Source organism: Nuphar pumila, chromosome 6 (assembly GCF_984573655.1).
Source record: "Nuphar pumila chromosome 6, dmNupPumi1.hap1.1, whole genome shotgun sequence".
In the NCBI taxonomy this organism is placed as follows: domain Eukaryota; kingdom Viridiplantae; phylum Streptophyta; class Magnoliopsida; order Nymphaeales; family Nymphaeaceae; genus Nuphar; species Nuphar pumila.
In genome coordinates, this window is record NC_143254.1 from 25190418 (window position 1) to 25213762 (window position 23345).

A 23345-nucleotide genomic window follows, 5' to 3' on the forward strand; every position below is an offset into this window, starting at 1 on the left:
AATTGGATTAGGCCATATGTGACTGTTGGATTTAGTAATGCATTCATCTAAACCGTTTGCATCACCTGAATGAAAATGATGAAGATACTTTGAGAATGTCCACAAATCAGGGTAATTATGCTGATATGTGAAGATGGTGCTGAGATCATACAAATGATTGGGTGAAGAGCAATCATACTGGCAGATAACCATAATCGCATACACATAAGGCGGTGCTCAGAATGGGCAAGAACCATTTCATGATTAAACAGAGTATGATAAATGGCAGGGCTAAGTCAGTGCATCATGATAATCACAGGTGATCAATGGTGATGAAGAAAATAATAATGATAACGAAAGCCTGTAATGGTGGTGACACGTGATAACAAATGATAAGCAAACGATGATTATATTATATGAAGATGGTAGCCCCCAGCATGTACAAAAGTCCTACGATCCATAAACAAGAAAAGCTGAGAAGGGGCAGGTAAGTATGGATACTGCATAACACAATACTACCTTGAAAATGATATCTAAACAAAAAAATCACTCGAACACTTCAGAGATCCAAAGGTTTTGATGGTGGACAATCTTATAACTATCAATCAGAAATCTGCAAATTTGTTAAATTCGTACACTGATTGTATAAAATAAAATATTTGAAGCTTCTCTAAAATTCACTGTCAAAACAGATATTATCAGAAATGGCTTTTAGATTGAGAACTTGGCCCAAGAAAGCAAGGCCCCCAGAGCATTTGATAGATCGCCAATTATTACAATAACACATTTCTCTCAAGTTCTAAAATAGCAGCATCAAAGCAAACAGGTAGACTCCTTTGAATGAAAATGAAGTTCAGCACTAATTTTGATGAATGTACAGCCGACTGCATGTATCCTATTCCATCTTGCTCTAAGAAAAAACACCTGTTCAAGATGCCATATTTAAGCCACCCCATCATTTTCACAATTTATTTCATCGGCAGAGGGAATTCCATAGAGAAAGCATGTTGTGAATAAATGTTAATCCACCATCAGTATGTTGTTATAGTGTTGTATCTACAATGATCAGCAAGAAAGCAGCTTTAAAGGCTGGAAAACAAAATAAATAAGAGAGAGAGAGAGAGAGAGAGAGAGAGAGTTGATTTGATTAATAATTCAGTACGCAATGACTTAAAAAACATCCTAAGAAGATTAGAATGAGGCAATGGGGTTTATGTGTGATCTACACCAACATATACAATACCAGAGGACAATTTGTTGAAGAAATGGTTCAAATAATCTTTTCAGCAACCCATCTAGTGCCAAGTAACCACAAAACAGACTGATCATTTCATCAAAGAGCATGCACACACTAGCACATGCACATGCACACACAGACGCAGAGGTTAATAAAACTAAAAGATCTACAGGGTATGCTTTCAGCAAATTGAACCACCATTGTCCTTGCTGCTTATGTTCTGAGTGAAGAAAAAGAATTTATGACAGAAATTTGTGAATGGAAGTCTCCAAACTATGAAGACAGGCAACACATTTACTGAATCAACAAAAGTATAACCATGCCATTGTGTGAAGATTTCATAAAAGGTGCAACAAGCCAAGCTGGTTGTCTAAGGCCTGCTTGATAACTACCTGAACTCAGCTTGAGCTTGGTTTTTTAAGCTCAGCTGAGCCCAAGTCCTTGTCATCTGCCAAGCTTAGCACAACCAAGATAACCACACTAGAACCATACAAATACCACAACAATAATTACAACTTTCTTTGCCAAAACATTAAGGGAGCGTTTGAATCCCAAGAAACAGGTCACCCTCGGACCTCCCCCCATCTGACTTCTGCATCCCAGGTTTTGGGGACAAACAGTATGGGCGGGATGTATTTTGTCTCCATCCCACACTTCTTGCAAGCACTGGATGCCCACTAAAGTGGGACACACTCATCCAGCGGATGAGTGAGTCACACATTCAAAGAGGCCCTAACAGCTCATTTGTGTGCCACGAAAACCATGGGCATGGCTCATGCATTTCTGCAGACCTTTCAGCTGACCCCTGCCACAGCCTTTTTCTGCAGTAAAATTTCATGTGCAGCTGATGGTTCTGAATCTTCTGATTTTATCTCTGCAGATGAAGGCTCCACGGCATGTGTTGCCATGGAGCCTTCACGGACGACACAGGAACATCCCCTAAAAGGAAACTATTTACATGGCATTTTAACTGTTTAATGAGCTACGATGCATATTAATAATTCTATCAAATATTGCCATAACCCCTATGTCACAAAAATATGCGTGTGACCCAAAAGGCGACATGAATTCGATTTTTTTTTAAAAATAAGACATAAAACATGGATTTTTAAATTTAATCAATAAAAAATTATTGTGTTGTTTTAATATATAAAATACATTATTATTGAAAGTTTATTAAAACTATTAAAATAATATCCACATATATCCGCATCCATCTTAGTGTGCCCAATCCTGTCATCAATGACATGGGTACAAAATGGCGTGTCTGTACATAACATAACCCAGATATAATGAACATATTTATTAATAATATTATAAGTATATTTAAACTTTAATAAGTTATTAACAAGCTTACTGAAAATTTCATTTGAGGTTTAGGCTTAGTTCACTTATTTAACATGCAAGCTTGACCCCAGCAATAGCTTCTTGAGAGAAGCTTCTGCTATTTCCCATCCCGAACCTTTTCTTTGAAAATGAAAAAAAAAGTGATTTACTATAAACTAATAAGAAAAAATGTTGCACCTGTGGTAGCCATATTCCAAACAAAATACAGAATTTAACACATTTCATGTGACCGCCAAATAAATTCTAAAATGTCTGAAATTTCCAAAGCAAAGTCTTCAGTTTCTCCAAACAGAGATCCAAGATATTATGATGTGTTTGCAAAGATATAAACTTGGGAATTTACGATGATTTTCTTGTTTCATTGTTAAATATTTCAGACAAAAACAGTAATGGATCACAATCTAACAAGTTAAGCTCATCAGCAATAAGTAGGACAGAAAAAACTAGAGGCCTATGTCACATTGGTACGGGTACAGAGGATCGACACGGCAATTTCAAAATTATATATATATATATATATATATATATATATATATATATATATATATATATATATATATATATATAGTGTAGGTCCAATGTGGTACGGATATTATTAATATTATTATGTACGGATATTATTAATATTATTAGTGTTTATGCACCTCAAGTAGGTTTAAATGATTCCATTAAGCATTAATTTTGGGAAGATTTAGATGGAGTAGAACAAGGGATATCGTATAGAGAAAAACTTTTCATCGGCGGTGACCTTAATGGACATGTAGGCATTAGTAGAGATGGATTTGAGAGTATCCATGGAGGCTATGGTATAGTAGAAAGAAAAGAAAGTGGAGAAAGGATTTTAGATTTTGGTTTGTCCTATGATATGATCTTAGCAAACACTTGGTTTAGGAAGACGGAGTCTCACCTAGTAACATTTGAAAGTGGGGTTAATACGAGTCAAAGATTTTTTCCTACTTAGAATGAGAGATAGGGGTTGTTGCATCGATTGTAAGGTTATACTGGGAGAAAGTGTAGCTACACAATATAGAGTCTTAATTTTAGATCTTAGAATTAGAAAATACCGCAAAAGGGATAGACATAGGATAGATTCTAGAATTAAGTGGTGGGCACTGAAAGGAGCTAAACAAGGAATGTTTGTAGAGCAGGTAGTTAAGGAAGCTGATTGGTGTCTCGAGCAGGATTCATAATCAATGTGGAATAAGATAGCGGGTGACATGAGAAAGGTGGCTAAGGAGGTATTGGGTGAGTCTAAAGGCGGCGCACCGCTAGATAAGGATACATCATGGTGGAACGAGGATGTCAAATTAGCTATTAAGGTTAAAAGAGTGTTATAGAAATCTAAGAGTCGTGATAATGAGAATTTGGAGAAGTATATGGTAACAAAGAAAGAAGCTAAAAAAGTTCGAAACGCAAGGGATAAGGTATATAAGGAGGTTTATGACAAGTTGAATACTAAAAAGGGCGAGAAGGATATTTATATGTTTGCAAATATGAGAGATAGGAAATCGAGGGATCTGAGTATGGTTAGATGTATCAAAGATGAAACACAAAGGGTTTTAGTCAAAGATGAGGAGATTAAGGAGAGATGGAAAGATTATTTTGATAAGCTATTTAATGGAAGTCATGCTCAGGATCTTGGAAACTTCTCCATTCCTTTTCATGAGATGAATTGTGACTTCATGCGCAAGATTCAAAAGAAAGAAATTGCAGAGGCTTTGAAGAAAATGAAATCAAGAAGGGCAGTTGGCCCAGATGGTATACCTATCGAGGCTTGAAAATGCTTGTGTGAGAAAGGTTTAGAATGATTGACAAATCTTTTTAACAAGATTTGGCGGACAAATAAGATGCCTAATGAGTGGAGGAAAAGTACTTTGGTGCCTCTATATAAGAATAAGGGTGATATACAAGATTGCATAAACTATCATGGTATAAAACTCATGAGTCATACTATGAAACTTTGGGAGAGGGTGATTGAGTATAGGTTGAGGAAGGTTGTCATGATATCGGAGAATCAATTTGGTTTTATGCCTGGAAGATCAACTATAGAAGCTATAAATCTTCTTAGACAACTTATTGAGAGATATAGAGAGAGGAACAAAGATTTGCATATGGTTTTTATTGATTTGGTGAAGGCATATGATAGAGTACCTAGGGATGTTCTCTGGTGAACAATGATGAAGAAATGTGTTTCTCTCAAGTACAATAGTATAATTAAATATATGTACGAAGGAGTAGTAACCAATGTCCACACTTGTGGAGGGGTGACAACCAATTTTCCTATAACGGTTGGGTTACATCAAGGATCTGCATTAAGCCCTTTCCTATTTGCTATAGTGATGATGAGCTTACGAGATCAATTCAAGAAAATGTGTTGTGGTGTATGTTGTTTGCTGATGATATTGTTTTGATTGATGAGTCTAGAGCTGGGGTTAATGCTAAGTTAGAATTATGGAGACAGACATTGGAAGCAAGAGGTTTTAAGTTGAGTAAGAGTAAGACAAAATATATAGAATGTCAGTTTAGTAAGCAACGAAATAATGATGGGAGTGTAGTGAAGCTTGATGAGCAAGAAATACTGGTGGATGATTGTTTCAAATATTTGGGATCTATCATTCAAAAAGTATGGAGAAATTGATGGAGATATAAATCATAGGATAAAGGTTGGGTGGATGAAATGGAAAAGTGCAACTGGAGTGTTGTGCGATCGTAGAATGCCATTGCGGTTGAAGGGAAAGTTTTATAGGATGACAATTAGGCCCGCTTTACTATATGGTACGGAATGTTGGGCTGCCAAGAGACATCATATTCAAAAAATGAGTGTAGCTGAGATGCGTATGCTTAGATGGATGTGTGAAAATACAATAAAAGATAAGATTCGAAACGAGGAGATACGTAAAAAAGTAGGCATTGCATCCATTGAAAATAAGCTGAGAGAGAATCGTTTACGGTGGTTTGGACATATTCGGCGAAGGCCTAATGATGCTCCAGTTAGAAGGATGGAGAAATGGAAAAATATATTAATTAAAAGAGGTCGGGGTAGGCCTAAGAAGACTTGGATGGAGATGATGAGAAAGGATATGAATGCTTTAAACCTCACCGAGGTCATGGCATTGGATAAAAATGATTGGAGGAGAAGGATTCATGTGGAAGACCCTGAATGATTTTCTTTTTTGGTTCATATCACCGACCCCAATTGTTTTAAGATGAAGGCGTAGTTGTTGTTGTGAGTGTAGGTCCAATGTAAGACACAATAGTTTATACATCCAATGCAATTTTTAGTAAAAAAGGATAATTTTTAGTAAAAAAATAATTTTATTGATGCTTTTAATAAATGTGAGCACACTGATATTTTTGATAAAGAAAAGTGTTAACTGATATTTTCAATTAAAAAAGTAAAAAGGTATAATGTTAAAAAAATAAAATGAAACGTGGGTATAAAAAAGGGAGAGAGGGGCCTTTGTTCCACCGTCCATCTCTTTGCAGGTTTGAAACCGAAGAAGGGAGAGAGAATGAAGTCCGAAGAGAAGAAAAATGCAGAAGAGATACACATCTCTCTCACCTTCTTCTTTCTTTTTCTTTCTTCCTCTTCTTCTCTATCTCGATGAGAGAGAGAGAAAGGGGGAAGGCGAGATAGAGAAAGGGGGTAAACGAGAGGGGGTTAAAGCCCGGGGAGAGAGAGAGGGTTTTCATCGGGCCAGGTAAAAAAAGACATGAACGGGTTGGGTCTTCATTGGACCCGACCCAACGCAATGCAGAACCTAGCGTACCTGCATTGTGCCCGACGGCAGCACTCATTACAGCACCCTTTCAGGTGTGTCTATGTTTGTAATACCGCGTATTTTCACACTTAGCCATTTTGAGATTTTTTTCGAAAATTTGGTTAAGTCTGGGAGAAAAATCGTTTGAACCTCGATTTTATATAGATGTTTTTGAGTCTGGGTTTGACCCAGACCTCATCAACTAGGCCTAAACGATCCAATCAAAATGTGAGAAAATATTTTATTTTTTACCTTTAATTTCAAGCAAAATTTGAGCAAAATTCAGGTTATTTTTGGGCGAAATTTGATATTCGTGTAATATGTCGTTGGATGCGTCTCGAAATTCTAAGCGTAATAATATTTTACTTTTCTAAATTTGGGCTATGGTTGGCTCGAAAATCGCGTTTTTCCAAAAATTAAGCAGTTTGTCGAAACCGATCCGGAGTTGGATCGGATTGGATCCAATGCATAAGATCCGAATTATTATGGATTTGGATCTTATGTAAGACCCACTTTAATCTGGATTTAATCCAGATCTTGATCCATTTTCGTTTTGGGTATGGGTTTGGATTTTGAATCTAGATCCAAATCCAATGACCAACATTTTTACAAGCTTTAAATTCAGGTAGGGGCTTTAAATTGGAGTTAATTAAGTATAAAAAGTCTACATAGTCAATTTGACTATTTTTGGAAGCTTTTAAAAAATTAATAATTATTAAATACAAAAAAATAATTATTTAATTTTTATTAATTCCGAGTTTGAAATTAAGGGCTGATTAGGGCTTCCTAAGATGGGTCTTCATACTTACCTATAAAGAGCTAAGAGGGTTTAAGGACTCAAAAAAAAATGGAAAGTTTTAGAAAAGTCAAAAAATTTTAAGTTTGGAAATTTTGAAAAGAAAGAAGGTGAGAGAGGGTCCCAATGGGGAAACCCTCTCTTCCAGCCCATCTAAAGAGGGCCGGAGAAGGGGCCTCTCCATCACTTTATAAAAAAAAATTAAAGAAAAGTGGAAAGAAGAAAGAGAAAGAGAGAGAAAAGAGAAAAAGAGAGGAAGAAGGGGGTGATTCAACCTTCTCCCGCCATCAAATCCACCTTCCACCATCGTTTTATTCGTCTCGGATTCATGGTGCGGGTTTCTCTCTTGTTTCAAACAAGAAAAAAACATGAATTGGATTTCCATGTGATGTTTTTGAGAAAAAAATCCATGAAAAAAGAGTAAATCATGGATGAGGTTTTGTAAATCTTGTTTCATGGAGGTATTTTTGATTTTACACACCTAGCAACAAAGAAATTTCTGTGCATGACATATTTGCACCAAAACAGAATTTCTTGTTACAGTAAATACAATCCATTATGTGTTTTGTTCATGATAAAATTGGTTCTTCATGAATATCCCATTGAAGGACCATTTGATGTTGTTGTTTTGTTCATGCACGCATGTCATTTTGAGAAGTTTTGATTATGCATGTGTCTTGATTGAGCATATATATACATGCGTGAACAGTGAATCGGTCCACGTATGCATAACCGTTTATAGTGATACACATTAAAGTATACATGAAACAGTGAATTTCACATACACATACTGTTTTAATGAGACTGAATATATATATATATATATATATATATGCAGGCTTTTCAAAAAAAAATTTAAAGATAAAATATATATAAGTATATTTTTAGTCCCCTGGTGGGCCGGCAGTCAGTCCATCCGAAGCTGGCCTGACGTGCTAGGCCCTGCCAGGCGTGGCTGGGTCTGGTCGGGCTGCACCAAGCCCAGCAGGGGTGCTGGCTGGGCATGCCAGGCCGTGTCGGGCCCAGACCAGCCTGCGGCTAGACTTGGCAGACCTGGCAGTCCCCTGCCAGGCCGTGCCACGTTTGTCCAGATCAGACCCAGCTGGGCCTGAACCGAACCCCAGCCTAGCATTGGATCAAGTACTATGCAATGTTCAACTAGACAATCACAAGTGCACGGCAAAATATGGACTATACTTGGTCTTTTCTTGTTTTAGATTTAAATGTACACTTAAACGATGGTGGTGGTTCAGCAGAATTCTTGTTTAACAACAAACTAGAAAAGAACCTTAGTTCAAATACAAGTAATCTGATGGTTGTTGATAATGAGTCAGTTCGGTGGAATATGTGTTAGTTTATGGTGGGTATTGTGTTGTTATTAAATGTTCCCTATTGCATGAATGATTAGTTGAATTATGAATGTGTTATATTTATGTTCCTCTAAAATATTGCATGAATCTTATTTATGTTTTTTGTTCTTATTTGATTCATTAGAGGGACATGTACGCATGATTATTTAGATTCTGACCCCCTACTTTTTGTGTTTTTCGCAGCCTCAGATGCCTAATGGAGAGAACTTGCTTTTGAGAAGAGTCACGAGGGAACTACATGACTACATGGCAGATTCTTGGAACGACGTGACTCTTTCTTTTTGCTTTCTTTACCTTTAATTAATTATGTCTAAGACTCTTTACATTTGAATAAATAAAGTTTGGTTTGGTTTGGTGTGAAAGATGAGTATAAGATCTCTTGTGGTGGTGGATGTGTTTAACTGTAAAGGTCGCGGGTCTTTGGGATTGTTTCCGCACTTGTTTAAAAAAAAATTGTCACTTTTTTATGGGTACGAGTTGAGGTCGTTACAATGTTACACATAGCTAGAGGTCACCATGCTACCATGCTATGAAAGGAGACAGTAAGCCAAGGACAAAAAACACCACTGTAGACTAATAAGTTTGACATATGGAAGAGTAGAATGATCTACAGAACCGTGTGAAATATATGAATACAATAAAACATTTAGTCTCCTTGTTAAGTGGGCAACAGGTGTGTCTGCAACTTTCAGAGGTGGGCCACATAAGACAGGGTGGTCATGGGGCCCCACACGGGGTTTTCCCTTGCTTCAGCAAGGATTCATCATAGGGTTACCGGAAATGCTATAGGATTCGGGGAAGTGCGCTTTCCCGAAACGCATTTCGAAAGCGTGAAACACGTCGCTTTCGAAACGCTCGGGGAAGCGACCCTTTTAAATGGGAAGCACATTTCCCATTATTGGAAAGCTCGCTTCTCACTTGCTTCCCACTCGCTTCCCAATATCAAGAAGTGAGTTTTCTTTTTTTGGGAGGCTTTGGGCCTTTAAAAAAAAAATTGCCAATATTGAGAAAACACTTTTTTTGGGAGGATATGAATGCTTTGAACCTCACCGAGGACATGGCATTGGATAAAAATGATTGGAGGAGAAGGATTCATGTGGAAGACCCGGAATGATTTTCTTTGCTGGTTCATATCGCCGACCCGAATTGTTTTGGGATGAAGGCGTAGTTGTTGTTGTTGTTGTATCGAGAAAACTCTATTCCTATTCGCTTCCCACTCGAATCATAGGTCGTTTCCCTCTTTGCTTTTGGTTCGCTTCTATTCTCGCTTCCAAGATGATTCTCAGTTCGCTTCTATGTCGTCCCACGCTTCCCACTTCCTAAAATTTCAGAAGTGCCTCTCTTCCCGCTTCCTGCTTTTGCTTCCCAAATCACTTCTGCTTTCCAAATCACTTCCCGCTCCCGCTTCTACGACTGGCAACTCTAGTTCCTCATCATAAAAAAATGCATTATGGCATGCACAATAGCAGCTATGGGCTCTTCGTTGAATGGATTATGGATGAGAAAGCATTTCAAGAAATACATAAACTCTAGAATATCCTAGTTGTTCAAGTCCATCTTCAGAAATTAACGGTCTGATTTTGAAAAGTCCATCAAATTTATATATGCAAAAGAGACATTTTCTCATGTATATGTGCTTGCAACAGCATAAATTGATGACTCCTTCCAAGATTAGACTTCAACAAGATGATGCAGAACACTTTCTCCAAAATATGGAATATGTCAGTGCACAGGACTGACAGGAGACCAACTTGATCATAAACCCATCCTATACCCTGAGTATGTACTATGTAATACCTTAAGTTCAAAAAATGTTAGAAAAAACGCAGAAGGGCATTGAGACTTCTTATTAAGCACAAAAACTGTTGGATTGCTTGGTATTATCAGCAAGCTGCAGACTTAACATGTATGACTCACATGCTTCAACGAATATGATAAGTGACCCCGTGATAAGCATACCAGTTCTAAACTGAGAGTGGAAGGTCCTCAAGGTTGCAGATCTCAACCAAACTACTTTTACCGTACCTTCCATGTCAACTCTGTTATGAATGTCATGTACCCATGTGAACCACGCACAAATACCACCTGATTCCTTCTTTTGAGGAAAAACATTCACTGATGTTCCTATTGTAAGATTTTGATATATGTGGGCTGTAACAAAAGAGAGAGATAGAGAGGGAAATAGGAAAACCTGAGAGAGAGGAAGAGAGGAGAGATAAAGTGGGGCGCAGAATACTTCTCCCCCTTTGTATCATTCTATTTATACTCAAAATGTACATTTTACAAAATACATAATAAAAAAGAATGTAATTACAAGTATGCCACCGCCTAGAGGCGCGTGCCTTAGGCGGTGTTATGGATTGGATCAAGATCTGATCCAATCCAAATGTGTCTTCTTAACAGCCCCCCTCAAGTTGGGCATGGGGATGAATCATGCACAACTTGTTCTTCAAAGTCCAGAAGTGCTCGCCTGTAAGTCCTTTAGTAAACAAGTCCGCCACCTGTTGTGATGTAGGAATATATGTTGGAGAAATGACCCCGTCTTCAACCTTTTGACGAATGAAATGTTGATCAATCTCTATGTGCTTGGTACGACTGTGAGAGATGGGATTGAAAGCCATTTTAATAGCACTCTGATTATCACAAAGGAAGGAGGAGCTGGCAATGGGAAGTAAGAGTTCTCCAAGGAGGTGTCGTAACCATGCAACTTCAGCAGTGCCGGCAGCCATGGCTCTATATTCTGCTTCTGTGCTTGACTTGCAAATGGCCCGTTGTCTTTTGCTACTCCAACAGACGAGATTGGAGTCAAGAAAAACACAATAACCCGAAACAGACCGTCTCTCATCTGGATCACCCCCCAGTCAGCATCAGTATAGGTATAAAGATGATGTCCATCCAAGACATTTGAGGACCTTGTGTAAACGAGACCATCTCCAATAGTAGCTTTGAGATAGCGTAAAATCCGCTTAACTGCTTCCATATGCTCTTCTGTGGGAGCATGCATGAATTGAGAGACCTGGTTCACTGCATATACTATGTCAGGACGGGTAAAAGTGAGGTATTGCAACATGCCAACAATACTTCGATAAAACCGAGGATTAGGATATGCATCACTTCCATCAAGAGCACGCAACTTGGAGTTAAGAACACTGGGAGTATTTATGGGTTTGCACTGCGACATCCCTGCCTTGTTTAATATGTCAAGAGCATACTTATGTTGAGTGAGAGTCATCTCATTATCCTTTCTATCAAGTTCAACCCCCAAGAAGTATCGTAGCTCGCCAAGATCTTTCATTTTAAAAGCCTCTTGTAGGACCTCTTTAACATGAGCGATATGAGAGGAAGAGTTTCCCGTGAGTACTATATCATCCACATATATGAGAAGCCAAGTTACAGTTTCACCTGACCGATATAAGAATAAAGAATGATCAAGAGCGCTTCGAGTGAAACCAGCCTGCTGAATATGGAGAGAGAACCTGTCAAACCATGATCTAGATGCTTGTTTGAGCCCATATAATGACTTCTGTAGTTTGCAAACCCATTGAGTAGGATCACTTGATGCATACCCTGGAGGTTGCTCCATATATACTTCTTCTTTCAAATAGCCATGAAGAAATGCATTCTTCACATCCAACTGATATAAAGGCCATCCATGTGACACTGCCAGTGAAAGAATAACTCGTATTGTCCCCATCTTGACAACTGGACTGAAAGTTTCATCATAATCCTCACCATACTGTTGAGTGAATCCTCTGGCAACAAGACGGGCTTTGTATCGATCAACACTGCCATCGGGTTTATATTTAATCTTATAAACCCATTTTGAACTCACTACATTTTTCCCGTCTGGTCGAGGAACAAGAGCCCAAGTTTGACATTCATGCAAGGCAGACATCTCCTCATTCATGGCATCAATCCAACGTCTATCTTGAGAGGCTTGATCATAACTCTTGGGCTCCTCATTTTTGTTCACCTCTGTCATAAAGATCTGAAAATCTAAAGAAAAATTGTCATAGCTGACCCACCTGTCAATTGGATGTCTCACCCGTTTTGATCTGCGTGGAAGAACATCGGTTGTGTCTGAAGCACGGATAGAGGGAAGCCTTCTACTATAAGTCATCCCTGAAAAATAACCAGATGGTCGAGGATCACATGTGGATGGTTCTAAATCAACTTGGGATGAGGCAATGGAAGTGTCATGACATATTGGAGCCGAAGATTGATGTGGATCACCCTGTGGAGATAAGATTTCAGCACTAAGCCATGGATCATAAGACTGAGGATCAGCATTGGATTCCACAAGTGTGTCTGTCGAGTCCTTGAATCTGAGTTCATCAAAAACAACATGACGGGAAATGTGTACACGCCCAGTTTTGGGATTGTAACATCTATACCCTTTATAACTGTCAGAATAACCAATAAATCTGCACATAATAGCCCGATCCTGAAATTTGTTTCGTAAAGAGACATCAACATGAACATAACAAATACACCCAAAAACCCGCAACACATTGTAATCAGGGTGTTCATGATGTAAAAGGAAATATGGAGAGTTTCCTTCAAGTAATGACAATGGCAAACGATTGATGATATATACGGCAGTATGGAAAGCTTCAGTCCAAAGAGTCATGGGGATGCCAGTATTATGTAACATGCTTAATGCAGATTCAACTATATGTCTGTGTTTTCTCTCTGCTATGCCATTTTGTTGAGGTGTATGTGGACAGGAAATCTGTCTAGTGATCCCATGATTTAGTAAGTACTCAGTAAATTCTTTTGAGATAAATTCTCCCCCACCATCACATTGGAAATGCACAATATTAGAGGAGTATTTGTTGCGGACTAAGGCATGAAATTGAGTAAACAAGTGAAACACTTCGGATTTATGCTTCATAAAATAAATCCAAGTGTATCGAGAGTAAGAATCAATGAAAACAACATAATATTTGCTCCCAGAAGAAGAAGAAAGAGGAGCTGGTCCCCAAACATCAGAATATATTGTCTCAAATAATTTGGAAGCTCGTTTATTTATCAACTGAAAAGGCAAGGCATGGCTCTTACAAATATGACAATTAGAGCACATGTCTGACTCATTGGCAGGACTCAGACTGGACTTGGGGATGAACCCATTCTTAACAAGATCACGAATAAAAGAATGACTGCAATGACCTAAACGGCCATGCCAAATGAATGACCTATCATACTCTGTTAAAGCAACAGGATGAGGACTAGGAGAAGACGGAACAAAGACACTTGACGCAGACATTGTTGGAGCTTCCTCAAGAACGTACATGTTGCCCTTGCGAACACCCTCAGCGAATGTCTTCTTGGTTCGAGCATCCTTGACATAAACAGAAGATGGAGTAAATTCAACAGAGGAATTAGAATCATCAATAAGCTTAGAGACAGAAATAATATTTTTCTTGATATTTGGAACAACTAGAACATTTTTCAAGGGTAAAGAACAGTGAGACAAAGACAGATGGTGTTTTCGGAGTAAAAGGAGATCTTCACGGTAAGAAAGAAGAGAAATAGGGTTATTTGGGAGAAAGAGGGATTCACGGCAAGAAGGAGAGAGGTTTAGGGATTTTGGGAGAGAGGAACTTACGATCAAGAGAGAGATCCCGCACGATATGTCTTCAGCCCGAACCTAGCTCTGATACCATGTAAGATTTTGATATATGTGGGCTGTAACAAAAGAAAGAGATAGAGAGGGAAATAGGAAAACCTGAGAGAGAGGAAGAGAGGAGAGATAAAGTGGGGCGCAGAATACTTCTCCCCCTTTGTATCATTCTATTTATACTCAAAATGTACATTTTACAAAATACATAATAAAAAAGAATGTAATTACAAGTATGCCACCGCCTAGAGGCGCGTGCCTTAGGCGGTGTTATGGATTGGATCAAGATCTGATCCAATCCAAATGTGTCTTCTTAACACCTATTCACACAAGTATCATGCTTCTTTACTTCACATCATTTTTTTACAGATTTTGTGTATAATATGATACTAAGAACACTTTTAAAAATTTCTAGCATGCTATATTCTCTCAGCTAATCTAAGTCGCAGCGAAAAGGAAGTAAAAATTTATTCATTATTTTTATCCGAAAGGAAAAGAAAAACAAAGCTACAAAAAACCACTGTATTTATATAAGAAAAAAAAACAAAATATAGCCATATTAATCAGATTGCAGTTCATGCTTCTAACCAGAAAATAAAACAAATCAGGACAAGTTAACATAAACAAGGTGGGTAACGGACAGCTTGGACAATAGAAAACTCTAGAATCAATCTGCCAATTGACATAGAAGTTGTGGATAAGTCCAACTTCACAACAAACAACTTAAGACAGTTGAATTACTGGAATTACAAATACAAAAACAAACAAAACCCACAAGTTTTGTACAAGTTCAAAGGTTGCTAAGGACTTTCTTGTCATGTCAAAAGGCCAGAAAAGAGAAAAGGATTTACATATTTTTTGTCTTTGTATGAATTATAGGCTGAAAACATCATGGCATACATTACCTTAAGAGGATTTACCGAAGCCACCAAAACTGCCAATACGACTAGACCCAGACTCACCAAAACGTTTTGAGCCAGATTCACTTGAGCCACCAGAGCGGCTGGAGCTAGAACTCCCAAAAACATCACCAAACCGGCTTGAACCAGAGTCACCTGACCTGCTCGAGTTTGAATCACCAAATCCTCCATATCGACCTGAATTAGATCCACCAAAGGAACCAGAACGGCCTGAACCAGAATCACCATATCCACCAAAACGACCAGATGAAGAACCACCAAATCCACCAGAACGGCCAAACCCAGAACCACCATAATTCCCTGAACGGCCAAATCCTGAATTGTCATAACTGCCAGAACGACCAAAACCTGAACCACCTGGACGACCACCTCCTGAACCTCCAAAGGATGATCCATAGCGGCTGCCACCAAAATCAGCGAACATGTCTTTACTCCCACTCTCCACAGCAACTCTAGGAAGCTGAACCAAAGGAGAAAGAACCTATCACTTAATCAAATGCCCACTTCTACATTATCCATCATCATAAACCCAACAACAAACAGCTACTAGGTGCAGCAAAAAAATATGCCAACCATGTTCACAAATTGCATCAGAGTGCAAGAAACAGTAACAGACAAACAATGTGCAATTCCAAAAATCATGCCACATTGCCAATGCTTCTGAACGGAAAATGGGAGCACGAACCAAACACATCCAAGAAGACATTTGTTTCTTGAACAAACGTGTTTCTTGCCAGTACTTCTAAACAGAAAATGGGAGCACTAATCATACACAAATATCCCAGCAAACTTTTGTTTCTTGCTCCACTTCTCAAATATGGTCAGATATCATAAACCCAACAATGTACAGATACTAAGTGCAGAAAAAAATGTAAAAAAACGTCATCCACGTCAAAAAAATGCATCAAAGAGCATGAAACAGTAAAGGATAAACAATCGAATTTCAAAAATCATGCCAATGCTTCTGAACAGAAAATGGGAGCACCAACCAAACACAAATACCCTAGAGGGCACTTGTTTCACAAGACCTTGCAAAGAACACAAATATGAGACACAGATGGCAAATATAGTGCATACCTCCTTAAATTTGCATCCTACATCTTGCTCAATAACCCGAACAGCTCTAGTTTGCTGTTCTGTATACATTAGAATGGCACTTCCCTTCTTACCCGCACGCCCTGTACGGCCAGATCTATGAACAAATATTTCAGAAGAGCTAGGTAGTTCGTAATGTATCACCTGGCAAACAATAAAGTCCCAAATTATAATAAATCACAATAAAGGCTTCACATGAGTAGCATTTCATGAACTTGAGATGCCTCTGAGCAAATACAAGATAAAATATCATTATGCAAAAGCACATATAGGCAGAGCAGATGGCTCCGAACAAAAAGATCAATGTTTTAGGCCATTTACATGACAAAATATTAAAGCAAACACATGCAAAGTGGTGATTGATGACTACATAAAGATGAGAACAAAAAGATGCACACACACATCCTGATGTGTGTGTGTGTGTTCAAGCATACATACACAATAATAAGGTGAGGTTGTCTTTCTTTCCGGTCATTCGACCGAGAGGAGCAGAGACTTATCTATGTAATTACATTGTTGACCCTCCAGTCGAGCAACTACTACTTAATTAAGGGAGAGGACAACCCTTGTTTCTGGCTGAGATGTTGTGATGGCGCCTGTTCAATCAATTTTGTTTGGGCTATCATATAAAAAGTAGTTGATCTTGGTGAAATGTCACGAAGAGGATATATCTATCCTTTGATCACTACATTCTGGCTAAGTAACATGCCCCTCATACTCTATAGCTCAGCCATTCTCCACTGGAAAAAGGCCATAGTGGTGGTTGCCTACATACCTGGAAGTAGTGGATTCTTATCTCATTCTGACCATAATCCACATCGATGCAGTCAAAGCAAAGGACCCACCACAATGACGGAACAACCTGAATAATCAACATGTTTACCAAGTAAAGACTCGCAAAATCTGCCCCTCTTTGCGTTCAATTACATCTGAAAATGACTTGCAAACACTATAAATGTGATTATCTGTCCTTATCAGACAGGGTCCCCGCACCAGCTGGGCTTCACGGCCATGTCTCCCGTAGAAGGGAAGGAAGTCCTCATAGAGTTGAAGTCGCACACTTGAGTTGTGCAGGAGACAAAAAGGGGTCGTTCAGCTTTTTTGCTCTAAAGATTGAGTGTAGCTTTGCGAGTGTTTTAGGATTTTCTCATTGGAAGCGTCAGGTTTTGTACTATTGAAATGCATTTTTTTGCATCAAAGTAGCGATGAGCCCAGCAGTATCAACTTCACTATGGGAGTCATGATCGAGGAAAAGGCCTCTTTTGAGAGACATGGCCTCCTATCACAAGGGAGTTTAACCTACATGTGAAGCTGAAAAGACGATTGAAGCTTTTGTGAGTGACTGAGTGGTTATGATGAATTTTTTACACTCATCACATCTTGGTTTTTGAGATGCAGACCATCCCCTTTCTGACTGGATTGTGTCATTGTGATAAAGTGCAAGAAGTTCTTCTTTCATGGCCGCATACCAATGAGGACTATAGAAATAACGCGTCTGAAACAAAGAATGCTTTGATTCAAGCGTTGTCTGACTCCTCTCTGTCTCTCCCCACAAGCAAGGGATTTCACAGCTTTCTTAGCTAGGCCACCTGTCTAATCATCTTTCTTTTCTGGCTACTAACCTCCTTGAAGCAATGGACAACGTACTTGTCAGACTGTCTTGTTTGAGACCCAACTTAACCATACCAAAAGGAGACAAAGCTAATAGCAAGAGGACCTAGAACTGCAGAACTAGAGTCAATGATTGTGCCATAACAGAGTGTAGAGAGCTAGAGAGATTGATTAATGAAATTCATAGTGATTGGAATGGGCCGGGTCTACCGAAAACTACACATATGGCCGACCCTTCGGGTGTCTCAATGATACAAACAAAGAAAAGACTAATTCCAATCACATCACCAACGAACCCACTACATAGGAATATAATCGAATAATCTACCTTCTCTCCACCAATCAAGTTGCACTTACTTCTAACTAATAGTTGGGATGTATGTGCCGACAGCAGAACAAACCCTTCATGTTCAAAAAAGCTCCCCAAAGATGCCGGCGAGTCAGAGAGACCAAATCCGTGGAATGATAGTGGTGAATATTCAAATAAGTTCGCGGAGAGTGGAGGGAGAGTGTGAGTTATGCTAAGACCTGGAGCTACCTCGACACAAGAAGGCTTAGCCATTGAGCTTAGACCCTCCAATACCAGCATGAGAAAGAAATGGATGGTTCTCCCTTCTTTGCCAGAGGTGAGGAAGAGGAAGATGGAGGAGGAGTTGCTAGGGATGACTATGAACTATGAAGGGACAATGGAAGTCCCTTTACACACCCCTTCATACCGACTGAAGAAAGCTGCAAAGATAAGTCATCGATATATTTACTTTTACCAAGAGGACAAAACAGAAAGATTTGTTATGTCAACTCCCTTCTCTGAGAACTAACTTTCTATCATTTCTCGAGACCAGATCCAAATAACCACTCACTCTTGTCTTTTGGGCATTAAGGAGCTTGACTAGATCAATAAGCATCAAGAGTCAAGGTGGATCTCCAAAGTGTATTCATTAGGAAGCTCAAAAAGCAACATGGCATGGCGAATCAATCGGCTAAAGAAGACGCAAGAATCATTCACCTTTTAGGATGCATATGACCTATTTGACAAATGATTTTCTCCAAAGAAGCTTAAAGATTTCCACGAAGCCCACCAAGCGGTTGGCAGGAGCAGCGGGCAAGTGCTTGGTAGGCCAACGGCCTAGTGAGTGAACCGGGTGGGGTACTTGACGAAAGAGGGGCACACGACGCAAGTATGAGAAATTGGCCATATGGAGTCAAGAAGGTGTAACTTGATAGCTTTATGAAAAAAATGAAAGGCGGTTCATAAAAATTCAAGATCTAATGAACTGAATAATTCAAACGAATTTCCAAATTAACCGGTCTTTGGATCCTGAATGCCCAATTGAAGTACGAGAGCGAGTTAGCAAAGACACGACGACAAATAGATAGGAGTGTGTATATAATAAGATAGAGTGAAAGGGTCCACCCTGCTACAAAGGAGCAAAAAAACAAAACCAAGGGTGTACTAACTAATTGTTGAGTCCTCTCTGAACCATAAGAGATAGTTGCACATCATATGACTCGCTAACTTCACTTGCATGCTTACTACCAGAAGAAAAAAAGAGCCAATAGTACATTCCTTGTTTGACTTTACTAGTAAAGTCGAAATGAATGTCTATTTCATTTCACAATTACAATAAATGAAGAGACAAAGACCACCAGATCAAGCACAAGCTGCAAGAACAATAACCAGTGACAGAACACAAACAAATATCATTAGTGAAATGATGTAGAAGAATATTTCCATTATCTAGGACATATGGAGAAACAAAATTGATAAAGACATTAAGGGGGAAAAAAATATGTACGCGTGCATCTCCTGTGCAAACCATATTATGTAACTAAACAAATATCATGAGAGCAATGACAATAAGCAGAGGAAAAGGTTGTTACCAGATCAACATTTGGTATATCCAATCCACGAGCAGCAACATCAGTAGCAACTAATATATTAAATCGACCATCTCGAAATCCTGAAAGTGTCCTTTCCCTCTGATTTTGTGAGATGTCACCATGTAAAGCTTCACATTTAAAACTGCGTGACATAGAATATGCCAGTCGGTCTGCATCGCGTTTCGTTTGGGTAAAGACAATGCACTTCCCACCCTTGGCATGCTCCTGACAGATAAGAAGTATAAGGAAGTGATATCATGTTTCAAGACAAAGGGAACAAAAAAGTCGAATCCATTAATAGTTTTAAGCAGTTTATTCCAATAGAAGCATAAAAAAGGCTTCAACATGGAATTTGCAACTTTGGTCACATGACAGTTGCTTCATTCCTTTACAACCAATGGACTTAGCTCAAACTTTTCAAGTTAAATAGATTCAGTTACAGAGCAACAATAAAATAAAGAAGTTACTTAAGCAAAACAACATGTCACAAGAAAATTAATGTTGCACAATAGGAAAAATTCAATTACTTGTGCAGCAACACAAGTATCTTGGCAGTATTTGTCATGTACACTAGAGTGTCTCAATAGAGTGGCCCCTTAATCAAAGGAAAGTTCCGTAAGTCTTTAATTACCAGGAAAATGGGAAATCATGTTGAAGGCAGCAGTCACAACTAATGGACATAGGCAGGGTATAACTTATAAAGATTGATAAAAAAAACATAATAATAGCATGATGACAACATGTCCAACCAATGCTATAGTTCTAGATAATGTCAAAACATCATTGTCAAGTCCTACTTCTGGTTTAAATGATAAAAATTATCGACAGTGCCAATCAAATAATCTCTTTTGAACAAAACAGATAATTCCCATGCTGGTTAAGAGGAGTCACTCTAAATACAGAAAACACTTATAAGAGCTAGATCTTTAAAAAACTGAAATATTTCTTACGGTAAAAATAAAAAAAGAAAAATAAGTGTTCGGTCGCCAGAAAGGTGGCAAAAGTAAATGAAATTCAGAAAATACGTTCAACACCAACCTAATTTTAAGCAACAAATTGATTGAAATACACTTTCCTAATACAAATCACTTAAGGTGAACAAAAACCCAAAACATTAAAATACATACCGTAACCAAATGTCCAAGAATTGATGGCTTGGAATGCATATCTGAGGCAATAGAATAGAGACTTATTCCTTCAGCCAACTTTTGATCAGAATCACCAACCTGCAGGGGAAATTGATATCTTGTTAGTCCACCTGGGCCTCATTATACAGCTTCCAATACAAATATGAGATAGCCAGCAGTTAAAAAGAATCCTACTTTCTGGATTGAAAATATTAAGTCTTTAACCAAATTGTTTATTTACAAGGAAAGGACATTTTATATTCTATGTCAAGGCATGCGTCAGAAAAGAGATATGGACAAGAGCATATGAATGAGGTCTCCAGAGAGACCAGAAAACAAGTTACTGAGAAGCAAAAGACAACACCTACAAGATCAATGACGACTGGATCCTTAAGATACTTCTGAGATAGCCTTCTTATCCAACTTGGCATTGTAGCAGAAAACATCATGCTTTGACGCTTCTTGGGTAATTTTTCAAGAATTACCTCCACATCTTCATCAAACCCCACAGCAAGCATCTGATCAGCCTCATCTAAGACAACAAATTGTACTTCCGACAAGTTTAATGCACCTCTCTTGAGCAGATCAATAATGCGTCCTGGGGTCCCCACAACAATATCCACACCGTAATCAAGGGCATTCATCTGATGTGATATGGGAACACCTCCATAAACACAAATTGTATCCAAAACAGGTGCAGACTCTCGAAATTCTTTTTCAACTTGCCGAGCAAGCTCCCTTGTCGGAGCCATAGCCAGGGCCAGAGGATTTCTTCCACGCCTACAGATTAGCATAGAACAGGGAAAATGAAAAAAGAGCATCCAACAGTTCATGGTAACAACAAGAACAATAATTGTTGATACCATCTAAAATCAGTGACGGAAACTATACAATCAACTGGAGACGAATGATAGGACCAAACCCATGTTTCGCATTGAATTGTACGATCTTGTCCATGATTGGAATTCCAAAAGCCAAAGTCTTTCCAGTTCCAGTTCTAGCACGGCCAATCATGTCGCGCCCTTGCATTGCTGGTTCCAAAACAGCACTCTGATTCACAAGTGGATATCAAACATCAACAGAAACACCAAGTAGACAGCTTGAAAATAACAATAACTACCTCTAACAAGTAGAGAATGGAAAAGATTTAAAAAGAAAAAGGATCATCAACTTGAATATCAGAATATAGCATGTGCAAAACCATGAATTTACACAAATGGCTAGCAATCTTACATTGAAAGTCATCAAATATCAATTGGTAAGTGATGCTACTACTATTTACCACAATACCAAAACCAGTGGACAGAGAGGACAACATTACGTTTGCCCCTTATGCAGATGGCAGTGATATAGCAGTGCACCAGCTTTCTCAAGCACCCATTCTCCACTAATTTGGATTTAAAACAGAAATAAAACTTAGTTTTGATTGAAATGCATTGGATGAGAAGAGAAACTCAATAATCAATGCACGACAAATCCATTTGTCAACAATACACGAAACGGTGACGGTGCTGCTGCTGGTGGTGCCATATAAGGAATCAAACTGGGGAGAGAGAAAAAATGAAAGAAAACCACAGAACTTTCGTCGTACCTGAATAGGGAACAGCTTCGTGATCCCCCTCTTCGCCAGCGCAGAGACTATATCCTGCGAGATCCCGAGCCCCGCGATCTCGAGCCCCTCATCGCTGCTCCCTCCCGACTTCTCCTCATCCGAGAGGTCCTCAATAGCGTACTCAGCCGATACGGGAACCGACGCCCTGAACCCGCGGAACCCCAAGCCGAGGGCATCGGACGGCTTGAAACGCGAAAAGCTCGGAGCTCCGGCATAGAACGGCTTGAAACGAGAGAAGATCGGTACTGTCCTAGGGCTCGGAAGAGGAGCAGCAACAGGAGGGTCGGGAGACGGGGGGGAAGAAGATACAGAGGGTTCAGAGAGAAAAGTGAGGGAGGATAGGGTTTTGCTGAGGAGGAGCAATTGGGGGGAGACGCGAGAAGCTAAAGAGGAGGAAGAGGAGAGCCGGAGGGTTCTCCTGAGGAGGCAGTTCATCATCTTATCGGCTTCCTCCCTAGTTGCTCCTGCAAAAACCCTAAACAAGAGAACTGGAGGGAGAGAGGGAGAAGGTGTTAAACCTCTCTAAAACCCTCGCGGTCAAGCAAGATATTTTTGTCAGAGAGGGAAGGTCTTGTTAGGTAAGCGGCGGGGGGTTGAAGGTGAAATTATGGATATGCCCTTTTCGGTTCTGGACCTGGATTTCAGTAGATCGGGTCTATTGCAATTCTGAACCCATTAAGATTTAGGCATGGACCTTGGCCCACCTTGAGCTCTCATGGGATTGTTGGGCTCGCTCCTGTGACTGTGAGTGAGTCGGATGTGTAACTGGGGCGTCGAGGTCCGGTGTTCCTTTTCTCGATCTCGGGTCTTATTTTGATATTTGATCCAAGTTTTTCTCTCTCTTTTTTTTTTGTAGGTCCGGAAAGATGAGAAAGTTCGTGTCGGTGCAACCGCCCCGTGAATGCGTCGGACGTGTAACGTGGTGTCGAGGTCTGGTGTTCTTTTTTCTGGATCTGGATCTGGATCCATATTGATGCCTGATTCAAGCT

General features: G+C 39.2%; 1 protein-coding gene across 4 annotated transcripts; it reads right to left on the bottom strand.

Moving 5' to 3' along the window:
- Positions 1-577: 577 nt before the first annotated feature.
- LOC149834401 (DEAD-box ATP-dependent RNA helicase 53, mitochondrial-like) lies at positions 578-22887 on the bottom strand. Of its 4 annotated transcripts, none has more exons than XM_090010106.1 (8): positions 22336-22887; positions 21667-21794; positions 21113-21524; positions 20745-20843; positions 19618-19842; positions 16108-16269; positions 15073-15490; positions 578-1035 (listed from the first exon to the last, which is right to left on the bottom strand). In XM_090010106.1, the coding sequence occupies exons 1-8, from the start codon at positions 22792-22794 to the stop codon at positions 1022-1024; spliced, it is 1917 nt and encodes a 638-aa protein (XP_089866232.1). In that variant the 5' UTR covers positions 22795-22887; the 3' UTR covers positions 578-1021. The 4 variants fall into 4 exon arrangements, with proteins under 4 accessions (XP_089866232.1, XP_089866231.1, XP_089866229.1 ...); XM_090010105.1 differs by having other exon boundaries at positions 578-903; positions 15016-15490; XM_090010103.1 differs by having other exon boundaries at positions 580-1035; positions 15016-15490.
- Between the last annotated feature and the right edge of the window lie 458 nt (positions 22888-23345).

What these genes read in the sequence shown, in the direction of transcription:
- LOC149834401 (XM_090010105.1), bottom strand. Translation starts at nt 22,794, where the DNA reads ATGATGAACTGCCTCCTCAGGAGAACCCTCCGGCTCTCCTCTTCCTCC. An exon ending in CAATTCAATGCGAAACATGG is followed by an intron (nt 21,525 to 21,666) that starts GTTTGGTCCTAT and finishes GCTAATCTGTAG; the next exon opens with GCGTGGAAGAAATCCTCTGG. An exon ending in ATATACCAAATGTTGATCTG is followed by an intron (nt 16,270 to 19,617) that starts GTAACAACCTTT and finishes ATTGTTTGCCAG; the next exon opens with GTGATACATTACGAACTACC.